Here is a 16,407-nt window from a genome sequence, read left to right on the forward strand (position 1 = left end):
GGCTCCTCGGGGCAGCATGTCCTGGTGCCCACGTGGCCAGACGGAGGAATGTGATCTTGGAGGCTCCAGAACTAATGGTTAAAGCAGGTGTGTGCTCGAAGCCAAAGGCCAGGTCCAGGCCAGGCTCCCATGGGTGCTGGGCACCAACTGTTCCAGCAGAGCCCAGGCTGCAGGCAGGGGCAGGCCAGCAGTCTGCCGAGGGTCCAGAAACTGGCTGGGGCTTGGCCTGGCAGTTAGGTCTTTCCTGAAGGAGAAGCCAAGGGCTTGGCAGGCTGGGCCCTGGGGGGAAAGGGTGCCGGCAGGCAGGAGCGGGGACCCCCAGCTTCCTCTTGGGTTCTGTTCTGTTGGGACGCAGGCCCAGGCTGCTGTCCAGAATTCTCAGGAACTTTTGTAGTCCCAGATGACCCACAGCCAGGGCCCCTGCTCCTGGCACCCTGCCTCCAGAAGGCCTCGACCGGAGGCTTGGGCGGCATGCAGTGCAATCGGGTATCATGCAGTGCAATCGGGTATCGGGGCTGGACCTGGGGCTGGGGAGCAGAAAGAAAACCTGGTGGGGTGAGGGGCAGCCTGAGCTCCCACCCACCACGAAGGACCCCCTTTCCTGCTCATGGGAGGGGACACCTCTGGAGGAGGGCGGGCATGTGCAGGGGAGACCTGGTCCCTTTGACTCCGGTTTGAGTGCTAGGATGTTGGAAAGATCAGGGGTGGGGGGTGGGGGTGCAGGGCAGTGTCCTGGCCCCATTTCCCAGTATGGACGCAGAGCCGGGGTGGTGGCGGCAGTGGTGGCAGTGGGACAGAGGCTGGACCCCTGGATCGGTACAACTTGAGGCAGTAGGGCCAAGCATCAGGCACAGTGGTTGGGGGAAGCCCCCCCAGAGGCAAAGGCACTTGCTGCACTTTGCTGCTTGGGTGGAAAGTGGTAAACAGCCAAAGAATATTGTTTGCTTGCATGCACCGGGCAAGGGAAGGCTGTCCAGGCCCAAGAGACAGTGAGCCCCAAAGCAGCACAGGCTACATCCCCCAAGCCCCGGACTCTGGCAGGGGAGGATCCCTTCACTCCCTCTCCTCAAGGTCCTGCTGCTGGCCCCTTGCCCGCTTCCCAGGGCCAGGCCAGCAGGCCAGCCAAGGAACACCAGGTCTTGTTGAAGCCCCAAGGTGGGGTGGTTGGGCATGGCCCTGACCTGGGTGGGCCCACACTCTTCTGCCCGAGGCATCTTGGACTGGAGTCTGCCTGGCCGGACAACAGGAGTATGGACAAGGGCTGACAGTAGAACTGTGCTCTCCTGGAGTACCCTGCTGACCCCCGAGGAGGTCTGGATCAGCTCCGAGAGGGGGCAGGAGCATGCCTTTTGAGACTATGGTGGGAAGGGGGATCCGAGAGCCTGCCCTGTCAGCGTCCAACCCCTCCAAACGTCCCCTCACCGTGCAAACAGCTTCAGGAGCAGATCCCCATTGGTCCATCCCTTCCCAACCCAGGACCACAGACATCCTGTCTACGAAATCCCTCGGGTCTCGCTGGGCAGTTTCTCCCACCTTCAACCCTGGATGGAGGGTGGTGGTCTCTGGGTGGATTCACACCCTGCAGCAGGTTTGGTCAGGCCTCTTGCACGGGCCCCTGTCTGGCCCTCCCTTCTCTCATCTCCACCCTCCTCCAAGTCCCTGACCCCTGTGGCTATCAGTGCCACCACTGCTAGCCGAGGGGCTGAAGCCCCGAGGAGTAGTGGAGCCAGGTCCAGCCCTTCAGATGAAAACTGCCCCCCAAGCCCACATCAGCCGGTTCATGGGAGCTGAAGCGGCAGTGGCACCCAGTACCCTCCCTGCCCATCTCCCAGCTGTATGCACTCGGAAAGACAGGTCTGAGGCCGCCCTAGCTGGGCTGTGCCCTCTTGCTGAGCCACCTGGGGTGGGGGTGGGGGCTGTTGCGCACGCCCCCTTTGCCTTAACTGGTCCCCTCTCTTCCAGGACTTGCACCCGCCCGCCTGCCCAGGGACCCTTCCTCCCTGAGACCTGACAGGGAGGAGTCATCCCAGCCTGTCTCTCCTGGAGTCCACACTCGCTCTGCTCCACACTGCTCTCTCCAGCCAGTCCAGCTGCTGCCCGGTTGGTCACCTGATCCTCCTGTAAACTTTATGGTGTGTGGAGCAGTGGCAGCTGGCCTGATGGGGGCGGGGGTTGTGCCTTAAAGGAGCCGGAGGGCACCCCGGCCCCTGGGCTTCACCCCTTCCTCCAGCCAGAAGGGGCTGGCATGGGCGGGGACGGGAAGAAGCCGGTGCTTCTCCAGTGGAGGTGGCTACTGTGCCCTGCTTCTCTCGCCGGCCTGGAGAAGGCCAGTTGTCAGCAGAGGGCAGGAGACTGGTGAGGGGTCTTAGCGGTTCAGGGAAGGGTTGCGACTCAGAGGGGGTGGCAGATGGCAGGGCTGGGAGATGGTGAAACCCTACGAAAAGTTCAGGAAGGAGGGGAGGACTGGGGGGGGGCAGCTTGGGAGGTGGGAGGCTCTGTGAGGCGAGGGAGGGAGGGAAGGGCAGTCCACCCCTCCGGCCCTTGGCACGCCTCCCCAAGCGGGGCCTCTGGCTTCCAAGGACTGACCCCACGGAATCTCTCCATGGTGTGCTCGGGCCCTGCCACGCTCTCTGGACACTGGAGGGAAGAGGTCAAGGGTGAGACTGGGGGACTGGGCTCGGGGAGCTTCTGCCCAGGTTGCGGGTCTCCCACTGGGAAACCGGTGTCCCAAGGTGGACGGGGGAGGCAGTTGGGGTTGTGTTCGCTTGCCACCTGCCCACCGAGAGCTATGCGTACCCGCGCACGCACACCTGCAGGGCACAGAGAGGCGCACACATGTGCCACACAGACAGATCCATATTGCTTGCACATGCCCATGCCACATGTGTACACACACACCCATGTGTACCCACAGCACTTGCACATGGCATACAGGTACGCACAGAGCCATTAGAAACCCACTCAAGCCGCAGGCAGCCACACCCTGGCCCCGACTCCAATGTGTTGTTTCTTTAGCCCCCTCCCCAGGCTGAGGCCTGACCCTCCTCTGTCGCTGCCCCTCCTACAAGGCTGCAGGGATTCAGGGACTGGCCCATCTGAGTGCTCTGCTCGCTGGCATCCTGCCCCCTCCCTCACAGGGAGGGGGTGTCCTCCTCTAGCCGCCCTCCTCACAGGGCCCCCACTCCTGGCCCTGGCTGCAACCAAAGTGGGCATGCAGCGCCTGGGTGAATTAATATTTGTGGGTGTGTGTGTACGGGAAAGGGTGGCTTTCAGAGGGTGACGTGGTGGGGCGGGCGCCTGTCCATGTGAGGGTGACCTCTGACCCAGAGGGTGTGCCCGTGTGGGTGTGTCTGTGATTGTGGCCAGGCCGGGTGCCCCCTCCAAGGGGGCGGCCCCACCTCGGAAGTGGAATGCGACCCCCCAGCCCTGTGCCCCTAGGGGCTGTAATCTGATCCCTGGGGACTCCCCCCCTCCTCGTGGGGCCGCATGCTGGCCCCGCCCGCCCGCCTGCGCCCTAGCTGCTGACTCCCTCTCCTCCAGATCCTGGAGCAGAACCCAGGGCGGCTCAGGGCTCGTCCACCTCTCTAGCCCGACCCGGGCGGGCGCCTTGAGCCGCCGCGGCATGGGGCGGGCCACCGCCGCCGCCATCATCCCGGGCTTGGCCCTGCTCTGGGCCTCAGCACTGGGGGACGCTGCTCCGAGCCCCCCGCGCCTGCGGCTCTCCTTCCAAGGTAGGTGCACCTGGCCGGCGGGAGGGCTGGGCTCAGGTTGGCGGGGAAGGGGGGTCCGGTACTTGCTATTGATGGCCCACTTGGTGAGCTGGTCACCTGTCTGGGCTGGTGTGAAGAAACTCAGGCCACCCCTAGTTAACCCTACCCTGGTCTCTCTGCCCATACTCTCCCCCTGCCTTCCGGAGAGACTCCTTCCTGTCCCCATGGCAACAGACTGTGCCTTGGCTCCATCCCTCCCCTACCAGACCACGCTCCGGGCTGTCAATGAAGTCGAGGTGTGGGGCCCCCAGAGCCCCCTGCTCAGTGCCCCACACAGGGGATTGGTGACTCGGAGTGGTGGCTGTCTGCCAGACAGATGTTCTGCTGAGCTCCCGCTCCAGGGTGGGGTGGCAGGGAGGGGACGCTCAGTTTGACTTTGGGGTTGGGGTTCTGACTGTCCCCACACGCCCGGCCTCCCCCTGGAACCCTGGTGTCCGCAGGCCTGGCCTCCCAGTGCGCCCGCCCGTAGACGCTGCTTGTCTGAGCACGTCCAAGCTCCACTTGCTTCCCCTTCCTGGGGGCTGCACCGCCCACCCCAGCAGCTACACGCATGCACCTGGGTGGGCCTATTCTCACATGGGTGAACTCAACCGAATGTGAGCGCACCTATATGTGGGGCACGTCTCTCGTCCAGCCCTGGACTGGGAGAGAGCCAGCTACCCAGGGGCTGCCAGGTCTTCAGATGTTCCTAACCAACCCCCACCACCACCACCACCACACGCACAGAGCTCCAGGCCCGGCACGGGCTCCGGACCTTCCGCCTGGAGCGGGCCTGCTGCTACGATGCCCTGTTGGTCGACGAGGAGCGTGGACGCCTGTTTGTGGGTGCCGAGAACCACGTGGCCTCCCTCAGCCTGGACAACATTAGCAAGCGGACCAGAAAGGTGGCAGGGCCCCCCAGCCCCAGTGCTGTCTGGAGAGGCAGCCTGGAGAGACGGGGGTGGTGGTGGGGGGCACCCAAGGGGAAGATCCTGAGCTGCTGTTGTGTTACCCCACCCCAGCTGGCCTGGACAGCCCCCGTGGAATGGCGAGAGGAGTGCAACTGGGCAGGGAAGGACATTGGTGTGAGTACTGACCAACAGCCAGAGTGGGAGGAAGGAGGGCCGGCCCCTCACCCACAGACGGGCAGTGCAAAACAGAGGCCCGCCTGTTCTGATGATGGGGAGGGTGGAGGGAGGTCGGGGTGGCTGAGGTCTTGAGGTGGTGAGTCAGGGTGGGGGGCTCATGTGACCCTCCTTCCAGGCTTCTGTGTCATGGGCAGTGGGCTGTGCAGGCTTATGCTTCCCCATGAGCCCACCCTGCTCTAGGGTGGGCTGGTCACTGTGGGCACCAGCTTCTGCTGACCCATGCTAGTCCTTGGCTGGGCCAAGGCAGAAGAGTGGTCAGGGAGGGGGTGACCCTGGTGAGCTGGGGTCCTTGGGGCCGCCCACAGGCCGGGCGGAGCTGACCGGCCTGTCTGCCCACCAGACGGAGTGCATGAACTTTGTGAAGTTGCTGCACATCTACAACCACACCCACTTGCTGGCCTGTGGCACCGGGGCTTTCCACCCCACCTGCGTGTTCGTGGAGGTGGGCCACCGGCTAGAGGTAAGGGCGACCTAGGCAGAGAAGGGGGGCAGGAGGGAAGGAAGGGCCTGGCAGTAGCCCCCTTCCCCCACCCCCACCTCCCAGGAGCCCACACTGCGGCTGGACCTTCGAAGCCAAGAGGACGGCAAGGGGAAGAGTCCGTATGACCCCAGGCATCGGGCAGCTTCCGTGCTGGTGGGTGAGTCCAAAGACTGGGACACCCTCACCCACCTATAGTGCTCCTGGAATCCTCAGAGACTAGAACCTCAGAGAGCCCAAGGCTTGGGGGATCCCCCATAGCTGCTAGTCTCCCCAAGTGCCCCAGGACCTTCCCAGGCACTCCTACTCCCTCCTGGCGCCCTCAGCCTGGCTGAACAGTCCTCACTCTTCCACAGGGGAGGAACTGTACTCAGGGGTGGCTGCAGACCTCATGGGTCGGGACTTTACCATCTTCCGCAGCCTGGGCCGGCGGCCAAGCCTCCGCACAGAGCCACACGACTCCCGCTGGCTCAATGGTGAGAGGCTGGGGGCCCAGGAAAGAAGGGGCCCTCGGAGTTCAAGCCAGGCCGGTGGGGAGGGAGGGGGCAGTGAGCAGGGCCAGGTGCTGGGGGCACAGAGGCAGACAAGACGGGCTGGCTAGTTCCCTCTTGGAGGTCGAAGACTGGAGAACAGACATGTCTGATGAGACCCATTCTAATGACCAAGGCCAAGGAGAGGACAGAGGGGTGCGGGGAGAGGGGGAGAGACTGAAAGCCCAGGGGGGGGGGGAGCTGCTCTGTTGAAGGGAGCTGTGAGTCTCTTAGCCAAAGCCCAAAAGAGCAGCCAGCAGCAGGGTTGAGAGAAGCTAGTGCAAAGGCCTTGTGACAGGAGCATGCGGAGAACAGGTGCACCATGGAACAGTGGTAAGGGACTGGGGCTGTCAGGGACCAGGGGTCGCTAATTTAAGAGCAGTGGGACCCAGGTTTGAGGCAGGGTCAGGATTCACAAGTGTAGGAGAAATGAGATTTCCCCCACCTCCAAGTCCTCTAACTGGACCCCTGCAGGGCCTCCCGGTTCACTGTCCTGGTGCCAGACAGTCCTGGTCTCTGCTGCCCTCTGGTGACCGCTCCATGCCTCACTTCAAAGCCTGCCCCTTTGGGTTTGGTGGCCCAACTGAACTGGTCCTGGGAGCTGGGCTGTCAGTCCCAGACAACCCTAGGGGGTCCAGCCAGCGCCCTTGGGACCTTAATAGGGAGCTCGGACTAGGACCCAGCTGACTCCTTGCCCCCTCCTGCACCCAGAGCCCAAGTTCGTGAAGGTCTTCTGGATCCCAGAGAGCGAGAACCCAGAGGACGACAAAATCTACTTCTTCTTCCAAGAGTTGGCGGTGGAGGCAGCCGCAGCCCTGGGACGCCTGACTGTGTCCCGTGTGGGCCAGATCTGCCGGGTAAAGAAAGAGCCCCGGGGCCGCTGGGGTGGGGGTGTACCCTCCGGGCGCTGCCCTCATCCAGACGCGCTCCCCCCTTCCTGCAGAATGACGTGGGTGGCCAGCGCAGCCTGGTGAACAAGTGGACAACCTTCCTGAAAGCGAGGCTGGTGTGCTCTGTGCCTGGCGTCGAGGGCGACACCCACTTTGACCAGCTGCGTGAGTACCCAGGGCAGCGGATAAGCCAGGGAAGGGGTAAGGCCCACCCCGGGGAGCTCCCCGCCAGCAGGCTCTGTCCCTACAGAGGATGTGTTCCTGATGCCCTCAAGGGACCGCCGCAGCCCACTGCTCTACGCTGCCTTCTCCACATCCAGGTTAGGGTGGGCAGGGCAGGGCTGGGGTGGCCGTGGGAGGGGTCCCCTGGGTCCCAAGCTGTTCCCCTCCCCCACTGCTCCCTGGTCTTCCCCCACAGTGGCCTCTTCCAGGGCTCTGCAGTGTGTGCCTACAGCATGAACGACGTGCGCCGGGCCTTCCTGGGACCTTTTGCACACAAGGAGGGGCCCATGCACCAGTGGGTGTCTTACCAGGGCCGGGTGCCTTACCCTCGGCCTGGCATGGTGCGTGGGCTGGGCTCTCCCTCCATAACCCACTTCAAAGCCTCAGGCCTAGAGATTTCAGCCTGGGCTCTTCTTGGTGAATGGTCTCTCTTTTTCATTTTCGGTGTGGGTGGGAAAGATTCTCATCCTCAGATGGGCTCCTCCCCTAGACACCCCAGGGCAAAAGGGCATCTCATTTCTCAGACCCCCAGGATAGATCTGTCTCTGTGCCCACACCCCCCTCAGATTCCTAGAGGTCACCGGTGGGGTTGCTGCTTACCAGGCTCCCACACTCACACCTCTGCTATGCACCCCCACCCCCACCCAGTGCCCCAGCAAGACCTTCGGCACCTTCAGTTCCACCAAGGACTTCCCAGATGACGTCATCCAGTTTGCCCGAAACCATCCCCTCATGTACAATCCTGTCCTGCCCGTGGGCGGACGCCCTCTCTTCCTGCAAGTGGGCGCCGGGTACACCTTCACGCAAATTGTCGCTGACCGAGTGGCAGCTGCTGACGGCCACTACGATGTGCTCTTCGTTGGCACCGGTGAATCCCCCTGGACAGCCCTCCCCACCCTGGTGTTGGAGCCAACTGCCCTGCCCCACCTTCACGTCTGAGTCCCGGCCCTGGTCTTGTGGACCCAGCCCTTTGCCAGCCCCAGCCCGGTGCCACCGCCAGCCACCGATGGCCAGGGTGGAGGTGTCAAAGGCCAGGACCTCCTGCGGTGGTAGCCAGGGAAGCTGCGGGGGCAATTAGCCCTTCTCCTCCTCCCTGCAGACGCGGGCACGGTGCTCAAGGTGATCTCGGTCCCCAAGGGCAGCCGGCCTAGCTCCCAAGGGTTGCTCTTGGAGGAACTGCACGTGTTCGAGGTGAGGCTGGGTCCGCACCTGCCCTGTCCCCCTATCTCATCCCACGATCGACCCCCGACCCCCGTCACTGCTCCTCCCTCTCAGGATTCGGCTGCTGTCACCAGCATGCAGATCTCTTCCAAGAGGGTGAGTGACGGGAGCCTTGAAGGGAGGGGATGCGCGGAGCGCACGCCCACAGCGCCCTCCCGCACCCCTCCGTCCCCAGTGCTAGTTAGGAAGCCGCGGGTTCCAGTCGAGGTTCGGTCTTGGCTAGACCTGAAAGCTGCCCTCTCGCAAGTAGGAGCAGGCAGGGGTCCTGACTGGTGGGAGGTGGGCGCGGGGCTGCCCCCTATTAGTGTGGAGTCCCCTGTGTCTCCCAGCACCAACTGTATGTGGCCTCGCGGAGCGCGGTGGCCCAGATCTCCTTGCACCGCTGCGCCGCCCACGGCCGCGCCTGCGCGGAATGCTGCCTGGCACGTGACCCCTACTGCGCCTGGGACGGGGCTGCGTGCACGCGCTTCCAGCCGAGTGCCAAGAGGTGGGTGAGGCTGGGGGCCCGCTGACGCGGGTGGGGAGCCTGAGGGGGCGTTTACTTGTTGGAAGGGTCCACTGAGGCTCAGGGCTCCTCCCCCAGGCGGTTTCGACGGCAAGACGTAAGGAATGGTGACCCCAGCACACTGTGCTCCGGAGGTAAATGCCCCAGCCACCCATCCCCTTCAGCCCCAGAAGACAGGTGCCCTGCCTCAATCTGACCTCCTGGCCCCCCAGACGCGGCGCGCGCTACACCCCAGGAGCAGAAGGTGCTGGGCGTGGAGGGCGGCAGCGCTTTCCTGGAGTGTCAGCCCCGCTCTCTGCAGGCGCGTGTGAACTGGACCTTCCAGCGTGCAGGGGAGCAGGCCCGCACCCAGGTGAGCCTCCCTGACCCCACATCCAGGCTCCTGTCCGGCCTAGCTTTCCCACTGAGGTGAAGCCCCACCCCACCAGGTACGCTTAGCCCATGCCACGGGACTCCGCCATATCCGGAAGAAGCCCCACCTGTTGAGGTTTCTGATCAGTCCCTCACTTTCAGGTGAACTCTGCCCCGTTCAGGTGCCCACACCTGCAGGTCCTTGGCCCTGGTGCATCCAGTCGCCGTGTGTGTCCCAGAGTGCCCCTTTGCACTTGGCCCCCATCCCCCAGTGTCTCTCACCCCTTGCTCAGGGGACTTCCCGATGCCTCATGCCAGCCCCACCCGCAGGTGCCGGCGGAGGGACGTGCAGAGCGCACAGTGCAGGGGTTACTGCTGCGCGGGCTGCGGCGTGCGGACTCCGGCGTGTACCTGTGCGTGGCTGTCGAGCAAGGCTTTACGCAGCCTCTGCGTCGCCTGGCGCTACACGTCCTGAGCGCTGCGCAGGCTGAGCGGCTGGTGCGGGTAGAGGAGGTGGCGCCCCCGGCGCCCCCGGGACCCAAGCTCTGGTACCGCGACTTCTTGCAGCTGGTGGAGCCAGGCGGCGGCGGTGGTGGCCCGAGCTCCCTGCGTATGTGTCGCCCGCCTCCCGTGCCAGGCCCACAGCCCCCCGCGCCCCGGAGGAAGGGCCGAAACCGGCGGACTCACGCCTCGGAGTCACGTGCTGAGCGTGGCCCACGCAGCGCAGCGCACTGGTGAAGGCGCAGATGGAGACGGGAGGCCAGAACCTGGGATGTAGAGATGGGCGGGCACACCGAGGACCCTGGTACTAGACCAAGACACCAACTGACAGGCCCGGGCACCGAAGGGCAGCTGCTCCGGCTTATTTATTAACAGCTAACCCTTGAATGTGGCCCCAGAGGGGCGGCCCAGGCTTGGCTAGAATGAGCAGATAAGTGGGGCTCCGGAAGCACTGGGAGAGCTCACCCTGTGGGCAGGACCCCCTCCTTGGGCTGCAAGCTGTGAACAGGTGGGGCTGCTGGGGCAGGCCGACTGTACTAAAGTAATGCAATAAACACATTATCAGCTGAAACCGAGATGGCCACAGCGGGCAGCCACTCATCCCAGGACTTGCCGTGTGGCTCTGGGCACCTACCCAGCAGCCTCGGGGGTCCAGTGCCCTATCCAAGCCTAAATTGGGCAGCTTCCATGACCAGTGTCTGTAGGGCCTTTGGGGGTACAGATATACACAATACTCTGAATAATTTCAAGGCGAAAGGTTTTGGGCCAAAAAAAAAAAAGAGGAAAACAAAATTGGGTGATGAGATGAACAGGCCTCACTGAAGAGGTGGTTTCTGAGCTAGTGGACCACAGGGCTAGCTGGGGGACAGAGCAAAGAGGAAGCAGGGGCAGTGCAAAGGCCCTGAGGGGGGAACAAGCCTGCCACTGCTGAGGAACTTCAAGGAGTGACTGACCGGTTGGGGGGCTTTTAGTAGGTAGAGCTCATGGCCTTGCTTTCCCCCAGGTGGGGTCATGGGGCCACTGTCAGGCCCCTGCATTCTTCAGTCCCTGTGGGGCCCACCTGTGCATGCAGAGAGCAGTTAAGTAATTGCCCAGCTGAGCCCTGTGTATCTGTTCTCACCCAACACCGCCAGGGGAGAAATACCCACTGTTGTTGCCAATCTCTGGCAGGCTGTCAGAGAAAGCCCATCTTTTACCCAAGATTGCAAAATGGGTAGCGGCTCTGCTAACCACACAGCGTGGGCTACTCTTGGGGGAGGGCACTCTGAAGCACTCAGCTCTGGCTACCTGCTCCCCCAGGACCCCAGCACAGCTGCTGGGAGAAGGGGGATTACAGGGCTGGCATGTACGGGGCGTTCTTCCCCTGCATTGTGGGGTATTGTTGTGGGCCAGCGAGGAGACCCTGCGCCCTGCGCACATACACAGCTCTTGAGCACCTGCCTTGATGGAGGCATGCCCTTGGGTAGACAGCCCAGGCAGGCCGTGTGGGTCACTCTACCCCAGGGCTGAGCTGCCCGACCTAAACATAGCCCCTCCGGCTGAGCTCAGACCTATTTTAAGCTTAGAAAGGGCGGTGGCTAGACCTCCCCCTGGCTCTCACAGGATTCACTGCTGCCAGTGTCCCTTCTCTACCCGGCCCATCACTGGTTCTGACTGCCCACCATCCAGCATGCCTGAGGAGGTCCAGGAAGGTAGGAGGGGTGCCCCTGAGGGAAGGGTGAGGTCTCAGGCTAGTGACCCATGACCTCACCTGTTGGGCTGATCATCAGCATCCTGTCCAGCTTCAGGGACAAAGGTTGTGCAGCCCCCTCTCAAGAAGCACGTCATGGCTGGAGCTTCTCCACGTGTCAGGTCCCACCCTCCTCCGCTGGGGACAGTGGAGGGTGGGAATGGGGTGGTGGTGGTGGGTGGGTATGGGTCAGCAACAGGCTGCACTCAGGATGCGTGTGGGTAGCTGCTTGGCTAGGGCAGCACATCCGTCAAGGAAGAAGTTAGGGCTGGAGCTGGAACCTGGCCAGGGACCTTGACAGTAGACAGGCCTCTGGCTGACCCCCACCTGGGTCTCAGTGTCCCCCAAGGCTGAGATCAGTATCTCTTGGCCTAACCAGACTGCTAGTCAAGGCCATGGTGGCCAGTTACTTAAGTACTCCATGGCCTGGGAGAGGGACTGCAGCTGCCAGGACCCCGGCTGATGGCCCAGGGCAGCCAACTCCCCTTGATGCACCCTTGCTGAATTGTCAGCTTCTTCCAGTGCAGAAGGGCCCCGCCCCTGGGGGTGGGGGGTGGGCATGCTCCCCTCCCCTTGGGGCTGGGGTCCTAATAGCATTTATTGTGTGCTTTCCCTGGTAACACACCGTCCACTCAGAACAGGGGATTGACACCACCTCCCCGAGAGCTGTGGCTGTTCTCCTCGCTCAAGGGACAATCTCCAGCCAATCAGGGAGGTCCAGAGTTCTCCCCACCACCTCAGCCCCCATCAGGTGCCTCATCTCTCCCCGCCCCCCACCCCGTGCAGACGTACTTTGTTACCTAGCTCCCAGCCGGGCATCTAGGGGTCTTTAAGGGACTGGGAATAAAATTAAACAACAACCAAGTCAAAGAACGGCCAGAATCCCATTTAGAAATCACAGTACACAGACTTCCGCAGGAGGCGGTGTGGGGTTGACAACCAAGGTCAGAGGCTGTAAATGGATAAACCCTGAGCAGGAAGCCAGGTGCAAAAAGCCACAACGCACCATCTAGAAAGGCCTTTTCTCGCCTCTCAAACTAGCAAGTACGTCCTCCGGTGGGTCTGACAGTATTTTATCTCCATGGGGAGGCCTGCAAATGCCATTCTGCAGGATGCTGTAGAAAGATCCTTGCCCTCTGACCTAGCTGCGCTGCTGCTGGGAATGTGTCCTGACAACTGTGGGGAAAACCTGCTGGCCTCCCTGGGGGGGTCTTTATCTCTGAGGGGAATCAGAAGCCACCAGGCTGCCCGGACAGCTGCAGGAATGCCCTGAACTCCTCTGTGTCCTGGGATAGTCCGATAACAAAGATGGGCTGCTGCCAGGCTGCGCCGTGACGATGGACAGCGGGTTCACCTGAGTCCAGCAGCCCCCCTGAAGATGGTTAAGAATGCAGCACAGAGGCTGGCTGGGGTGGGCAAGGGCAGGGTAAAGGGGAGGGCTGGGCTGGGCGGAGGAGGGCTTGCAGGACCTGGAACTGGCCTCTTGGCTAACGCACAGCACAGGCTCCCAAATGTGCGTGACCTGCCATCCCCTTTTTTTGGGGGGGGAAATGCGCCCCCACCCACAATTAAAACTGAGTACTATATCCTGTCATGAGGACCATGAAATATAGGTCTCCCTTTGGCCGCCCTGTCCTCACACCCCAGGCTGGCAGCGCCCACTTTGGGAAGGGCTAGCAAAAGCACAGCCGACCTCCATGCACCAGGGGGTGGGGGGTCCCTAGAGGCTGGAGACTGCTGCTCTAGATGTGAGCATGCAGCAGGCTGGCTTTGGAGTAAGTCTGGCCTGCCTCTGGCTGTGCACACTCAGGCCTGTGGAGCTCCCAAGGCCACCCTGCCTCCAGACCAAGGATTATTCCGAGTTGGTCTCAGAGATGGAGCCAAATGCTCCCCCGTCCTCATCCTCTGAGGGCCCCCACTTCCTGAGGCCACCTGAGGGGTTGGGCGTGACCAGCTATCTAAGGCTCCTCCTCATGGCCCTGCAGATGCCGTGGCCGCTTCGCTGAGCCCCCGGAGCAGGGTGGGCCTGGCCCCCAACCACATGCAGCAGGTCCGCCTACACCGCGTGGAGTCCATCAGTGACCTGCACAGTGGAGGTAGGGGCGGGGCTGCGGGGGGCCCCTGCAGGGCGGGGTGCAGAGGCACCTGTGCCTTCCTGAAACCCTACCCTTCTGTCGCTCAGGCCCCCTGCGCCCACATCTTGTCGAGGAGGTACGGCCCTGGGAGGACTTCCTGGTGGTGCTGCCGCCGTCCCTGTGTGCCCAGGCCGGCTGCGGCCTGGTGCCTGGCCGCTGTGGGGCCTTCCTGCTGCTGCTGGCGGTGCTGGTGCTCACGTGCCTGGCCTTGGCCATCCTGGCTGTCTACCTGAGTGGTACGGAGGGGAGGCTGGTCCCAGTGAGGGCTCAGGAACCACTTGGGGGGGCGGAGGCCTGGAAATAGGAGGGGGTGGGGGCTGGGGCTATGGGTGGAATCCCTAGGCACCCCCAAGGTTGGGCGGGACAGGAGGGGTGCCTGGCTGATGGCTCCCCCACCTCCCCCCTGCAGTCCTGCAGAGTGAATCCCTGCGGGTCTTGGCGCACACATTGAGGACCCAAGAGGAGACACTACTCAAACTCCGGCTTGCCAGTCTCAGCCAGCTTCGGAGGCTCAACCTGAGTGAGGCCCAGGCACCCAGCTGAGGTGCTGCCGGGCTGGCAGGGGCTGTGTAGGGGGTTGGCAGAGGGGCCTGGGCAGGGCCGTTGGCCATGTCTTCGCTGCTTGCTGGCTGAGCTTTTGGTACAAGAGCCTCCCTCGCCTGGTCTCTGCAGGGCAGGTCTAGCCAAGCCTTCTGGTGCCATGGATCCTGGCTTGGGTGGCCCAAGGTCGGAGGAAGGGGCACCAGCCTCCTGGCTCTTCCTGTCTCCTGTCAGCACCCTCTGCCACCCCCAGGCAGCAGGTTCAAGAAGGCCAGGAATAGCTGCCTGCTACCCACATTCCAGCCACCGACTCTGCCAGGCCTCCCAGGGGGTCCAGAGGCTTCTTGGGGCAAGGCTGCCTTGGAGGGCAGAGGTGACAGGGAGAACTGGCCGGGGCAGCGGAGCAGGAGGGACAGACAGACAGAGAAGCTAGGTCCACAGATGACAGTGTCCTGTTGCACTGGGATAACCCTTAAAGACCAGCAACCGCAACCCCCCCCCCCCCGCTGTGGGGCTTGTCCAGAGACACCCCCCACCCCAGTGGGTTTCGGCCGAGAAGGGGAGGGGACAGTTTCTCACACCCTAACGCCCGCCCTCCAACCCTGGGGCAGGCACACATCTGGCGGGCCTAAGCTGAGCCTCCTGGAGGGGACAGGGCTGAGGGCAGAGACAACTGGCCAGGGTCCCATGTAGCCTGGCTGCCAGTCCTCCCTCCTCCCTGGTCTGCGCGTCTGTTTTGGCTTTGTCATTAAAAAAAATAAAGCGGCAGTTACTGGTGGGGGCCAGTGGTTGCACTGTCTTCTGTTAAAAACACAGCAAGGGCGCGAGGGGGCCTCCTCCACGGCTGCGCCTCACAGCACGTCAGCCCGCTTGTCGCGCACACGGCTGCGGGCCTTGGTCCGGGCTTTGAAGGCGGCGGCGTTGTACAGGTGCTGGAGGGGCAGAGGCGGGGACTGAGCAGTGGGAAGGGGTAGACCAGGCCCAGGGCCTGCTCCCCCAGCTCCCGGCGGGGACGGGGCGTGGAGGTATGTGTGTGTGGGAGGGTGGGTGCCGCCGACCTTCTCAAAGCGCGAAATCTTGCAGGCCTTGAGGGCGGTGGCGTCCAGAACCAGCACGGGGCCCAGGCCAAAGATGTCACGGAGGAGCTCGTTGTTCTGGGGACCGAGAGGGCAGTGAGACGGGGCCCGCCGGAAGAGGCCCTTCCTGCCCCGCGCCGCCTGCCCCGACCTGCAGGTGGTGGTGCATGCCGGAGCCCAGCGCAGCCTTGAAGGCAGCGTAGACCCTGCGCCGGGCCCAGCTGTCCACGTAGAGCGCCTCCAGGCCAAACCGCACGGTCTCCTCCTCGCACTCGCCGCCCTGCAGGGCAGACAGGGCTTGGCTACTGAGCCCTCCGCAGGACACGCCGCAGGTCGTGGGGGTGGGGGGCGCTCACCTCCAGGAAGTGCAGCACGGCGCGGAACGTGGAGCGCTGGCGACGGCGGTCGGCCTTGGCCCGGTACTTGTTGCTGTCGGTGGCCAGCATTCGGAGAGCACTGCCCAGAGCCTCCATGTCCTCATACATGAAGTCCTCCTGCCGGGGGGGTGGAGGGGCTGAGCCCCACTGGCACCCACCAGAGGCTCCCCTCTTCCCCCCTTGTCAGACACCCCAGCCCAGGGCCACGATCAGCTCACCTAGTGTGTGTAGGGGTCTGTGTGCCCCCTGGGATAGTCCGATAACAAAGATGGGCTGCTGCCAGGCTGCGCCGTGACGATGGACAGCGGGTTCACCTGAGTCCAGCAGCCCCCCTGAAGATGGTTAAGAATGCAGCACAGAGGCTGGCTGGGGTGGGCAAGGGCAGGGTAAAGGGGAGGGCTGGGCTGGGCGGAGGAGGGCTTGCAGGACCTGGAACTGGCCTCTTGGCTAACGCACAGCACAGGCTCCCAAATGTGCGTGACCTGCCATCCCCTTTTTTTGGGGGGGGAAATGCGCCCCCACCCACAATTAAAACTGAGTACTATATCCTGTCATGAGGACCATGAAATATAGGTCTCCCTTTGGCCGCCCTGTCCTCACACCCCAGGCTGGCAGCGCCCACTTTGGGAAGGGCTAGCAAAAGCACAGCCGACCTCCATGCACCAGGGGGTGGGGGGTCCCTAGAGGCTGGAGACTGCTGCTCTAGATGTGAGCATGCAGCAGGCTGGCTTTGGAGTAAGTCTGGCCTGCCTCTGGCTGTGCACACTCAGGCCTGTGGAGCTCCCAAGGCCACCCTGCCTCCAGACCAAGGATTATTCCGAGTTGGTCTCAGAGATGGAGCCAAATGCTCCCCCGTCCTCATCCTCTGAGGGCCCCCACTTCCTGAGGCCACCTGAGGGGTTGGGCGTGACCAGCTATCTAAGGCTCCTCCTCATGGCCCTGCAGATGCCGTGGC

General features: G+C 63.2%; 3 protein-coding genes across 5 annotated transcripts in view; 2 read left to right on the top strand and 1 right to left on the bottom strand.

Moving 5' to 3' along the window:
- Positions 1–759: 759 nt before the first annotated feature.
- On the top strand, positions 760–10,166 carry SEMA3B (semaphorin 3B). 2 transcript variants are annotated; one of them, XM_045297374.1, is made up of 19 exons: positions 760–1,854; positions 1,963–2,355; positions 3,541–3,731; positions 4,497–4,654; positions 4,772–4,834; positions 5,238–5,357; positions 5,442–5,535; positions 5,732–5,851; positions 6,617–6,762; positions 6,849–6,960; positions 7,046–7,121; positions 7,214–7,358; positions 7,666–7,885; positions 8,117–8,208; positions 8,293–8,334; positions 8,568–8,725; positions 8,822–8,877; positions 8,956–9,095; positions 9,425–10,166. In XM_045297374.1, the coding sequence occupies exons 3-19, from the start codon at positions 3,623–3,625 to the stop codon at positions 9,830–9,832; spliced, it is 2,259 nt and encodes a 752-aa protein (XP_045153309.1). In that variant the 5' UTR covers positions 760–1,854; positions 1,963–2,355; positions 3,541–3,622; the 3' UTR covers positions 9,833–10,166. The 2 variants fall into 2 exon arrangements, with proteins under 2 accessions (XP_045153309.1, XP_004715236.1); XM_004715179.2 differs by having other exon boundaries at positions 7,046–7,115.
- Positions 10,167–10,256: 90 nt separating this feature from the next.
- Positions 10,257–14,784, top strand: LSMEM2 (leucine rich single-pass membrane protein 2). The gene is made up of 5 exons (XM_045297376.1): positions 10,257–11,286; positions 13,310–13,420; positions 13,507–13,695; positions 13,869–14,003; positions 14,132–14,784. The coding sequence occupies exons 1-4, from the start codon at positions 11,040–11,042 to the stop codon at positions 14,000–14,002; spliced, it is 681 nt and encodes a 226-aa protein (XP_045153311.1). The 5' UTR covers positions 10,257–11,039; the 3' UTR covers position 14,003; positions 14,132–14,784.
- The window catches only part of IFRD2 (interferon related developmental regulator 2), a 4,922-nt gene continuing 3,281 nt past the window's right edge, over positions 14,767–16,407 (bottom strand). For both annotated transcript variants that reach the window (XM_004715180.2, XM_045297375.1), the window contains exons 9-12: positions 15,432–15,569; positions 15,227–15,355; positions 15,058–15,153; positions 14,767–14,931 (exon numbers count right to left, since the gene is read on the bottom strand). In XM_004715180.2, coding sequence (XP_004715237.1) covers positions 14,851–14,931; positions 15,058–15,153; positions 15,227–15,355; positions 15,432–15,569 — 444 coding nt within the window. In that variant the 3' untranslated portion in view covers positions 14,767–14,850. The remainder of the gene's footprint in view (positions 14,932–15,057; positions 15,154–15,226; positions 15,356–15,431; positions 15,570–16,407) is intronic.

Source organism: Echinops telfairi, unplaced genomic scaffold, assembly GCF_000313985.2.
Source record: "Echinops telfairi isolate 266 unplaced genomic scaffold, ASM31398v2 ScPeMD7_7420;HRSCAF=8458, whole genome shotgun sequence".
NCBI classification, from domain to species: domain Eukaryota; kingdom Metazoa; phylum Chordata; class Mammalia; order Afrosoricida; family Tenrecidae; genus Echinops; species Echinops telfairi.

Coding starts and splice junctions, on each gene's coding strand:
- SEMA3B (XM_045297374.1), top strand. CDS start 3,623: ATGGGGCGGGCCACCGCCGCCGCCATCATCCCGGGCTTGGCCCTGCTC. Junction 4,655..4,771: donor TTAGCAAGCGGACCAGAAAG/GTGGCAGGGCCC, acceptor ACCCCACCCCAG/CTGGCCTGGACAGCCCCCGT. Junction 8,878..8,955: donor CAGCACACTGTGCTCCGGAG/GTAAATGCCCCA, acceptor CTGGCCCCCCAG/ACGCGGCGCGCGCTACACCC.
- LSMEM2 (XM_045297376.1), top strand. CDS start 11,040: ATGGAGGCATGCCCTTGGGTAGACAGCCCAGGCAGGCCGTGTGGGTCA. Junction 13,421..13,506: donor CAGTGACCTGCACAGTGGAG/GTAGGGGCGGGG, acceptor TCTGTCGCTCAG/GCCCCCTGCGCCCACATCTT. Junction 13,696..13,868: donor CCTGGCTGTCTACCTGAGTG/GTACGGAGGGGA, acceptor TCCCCCCTGCAG/TCCTGCAGAGTGAATCCCTG.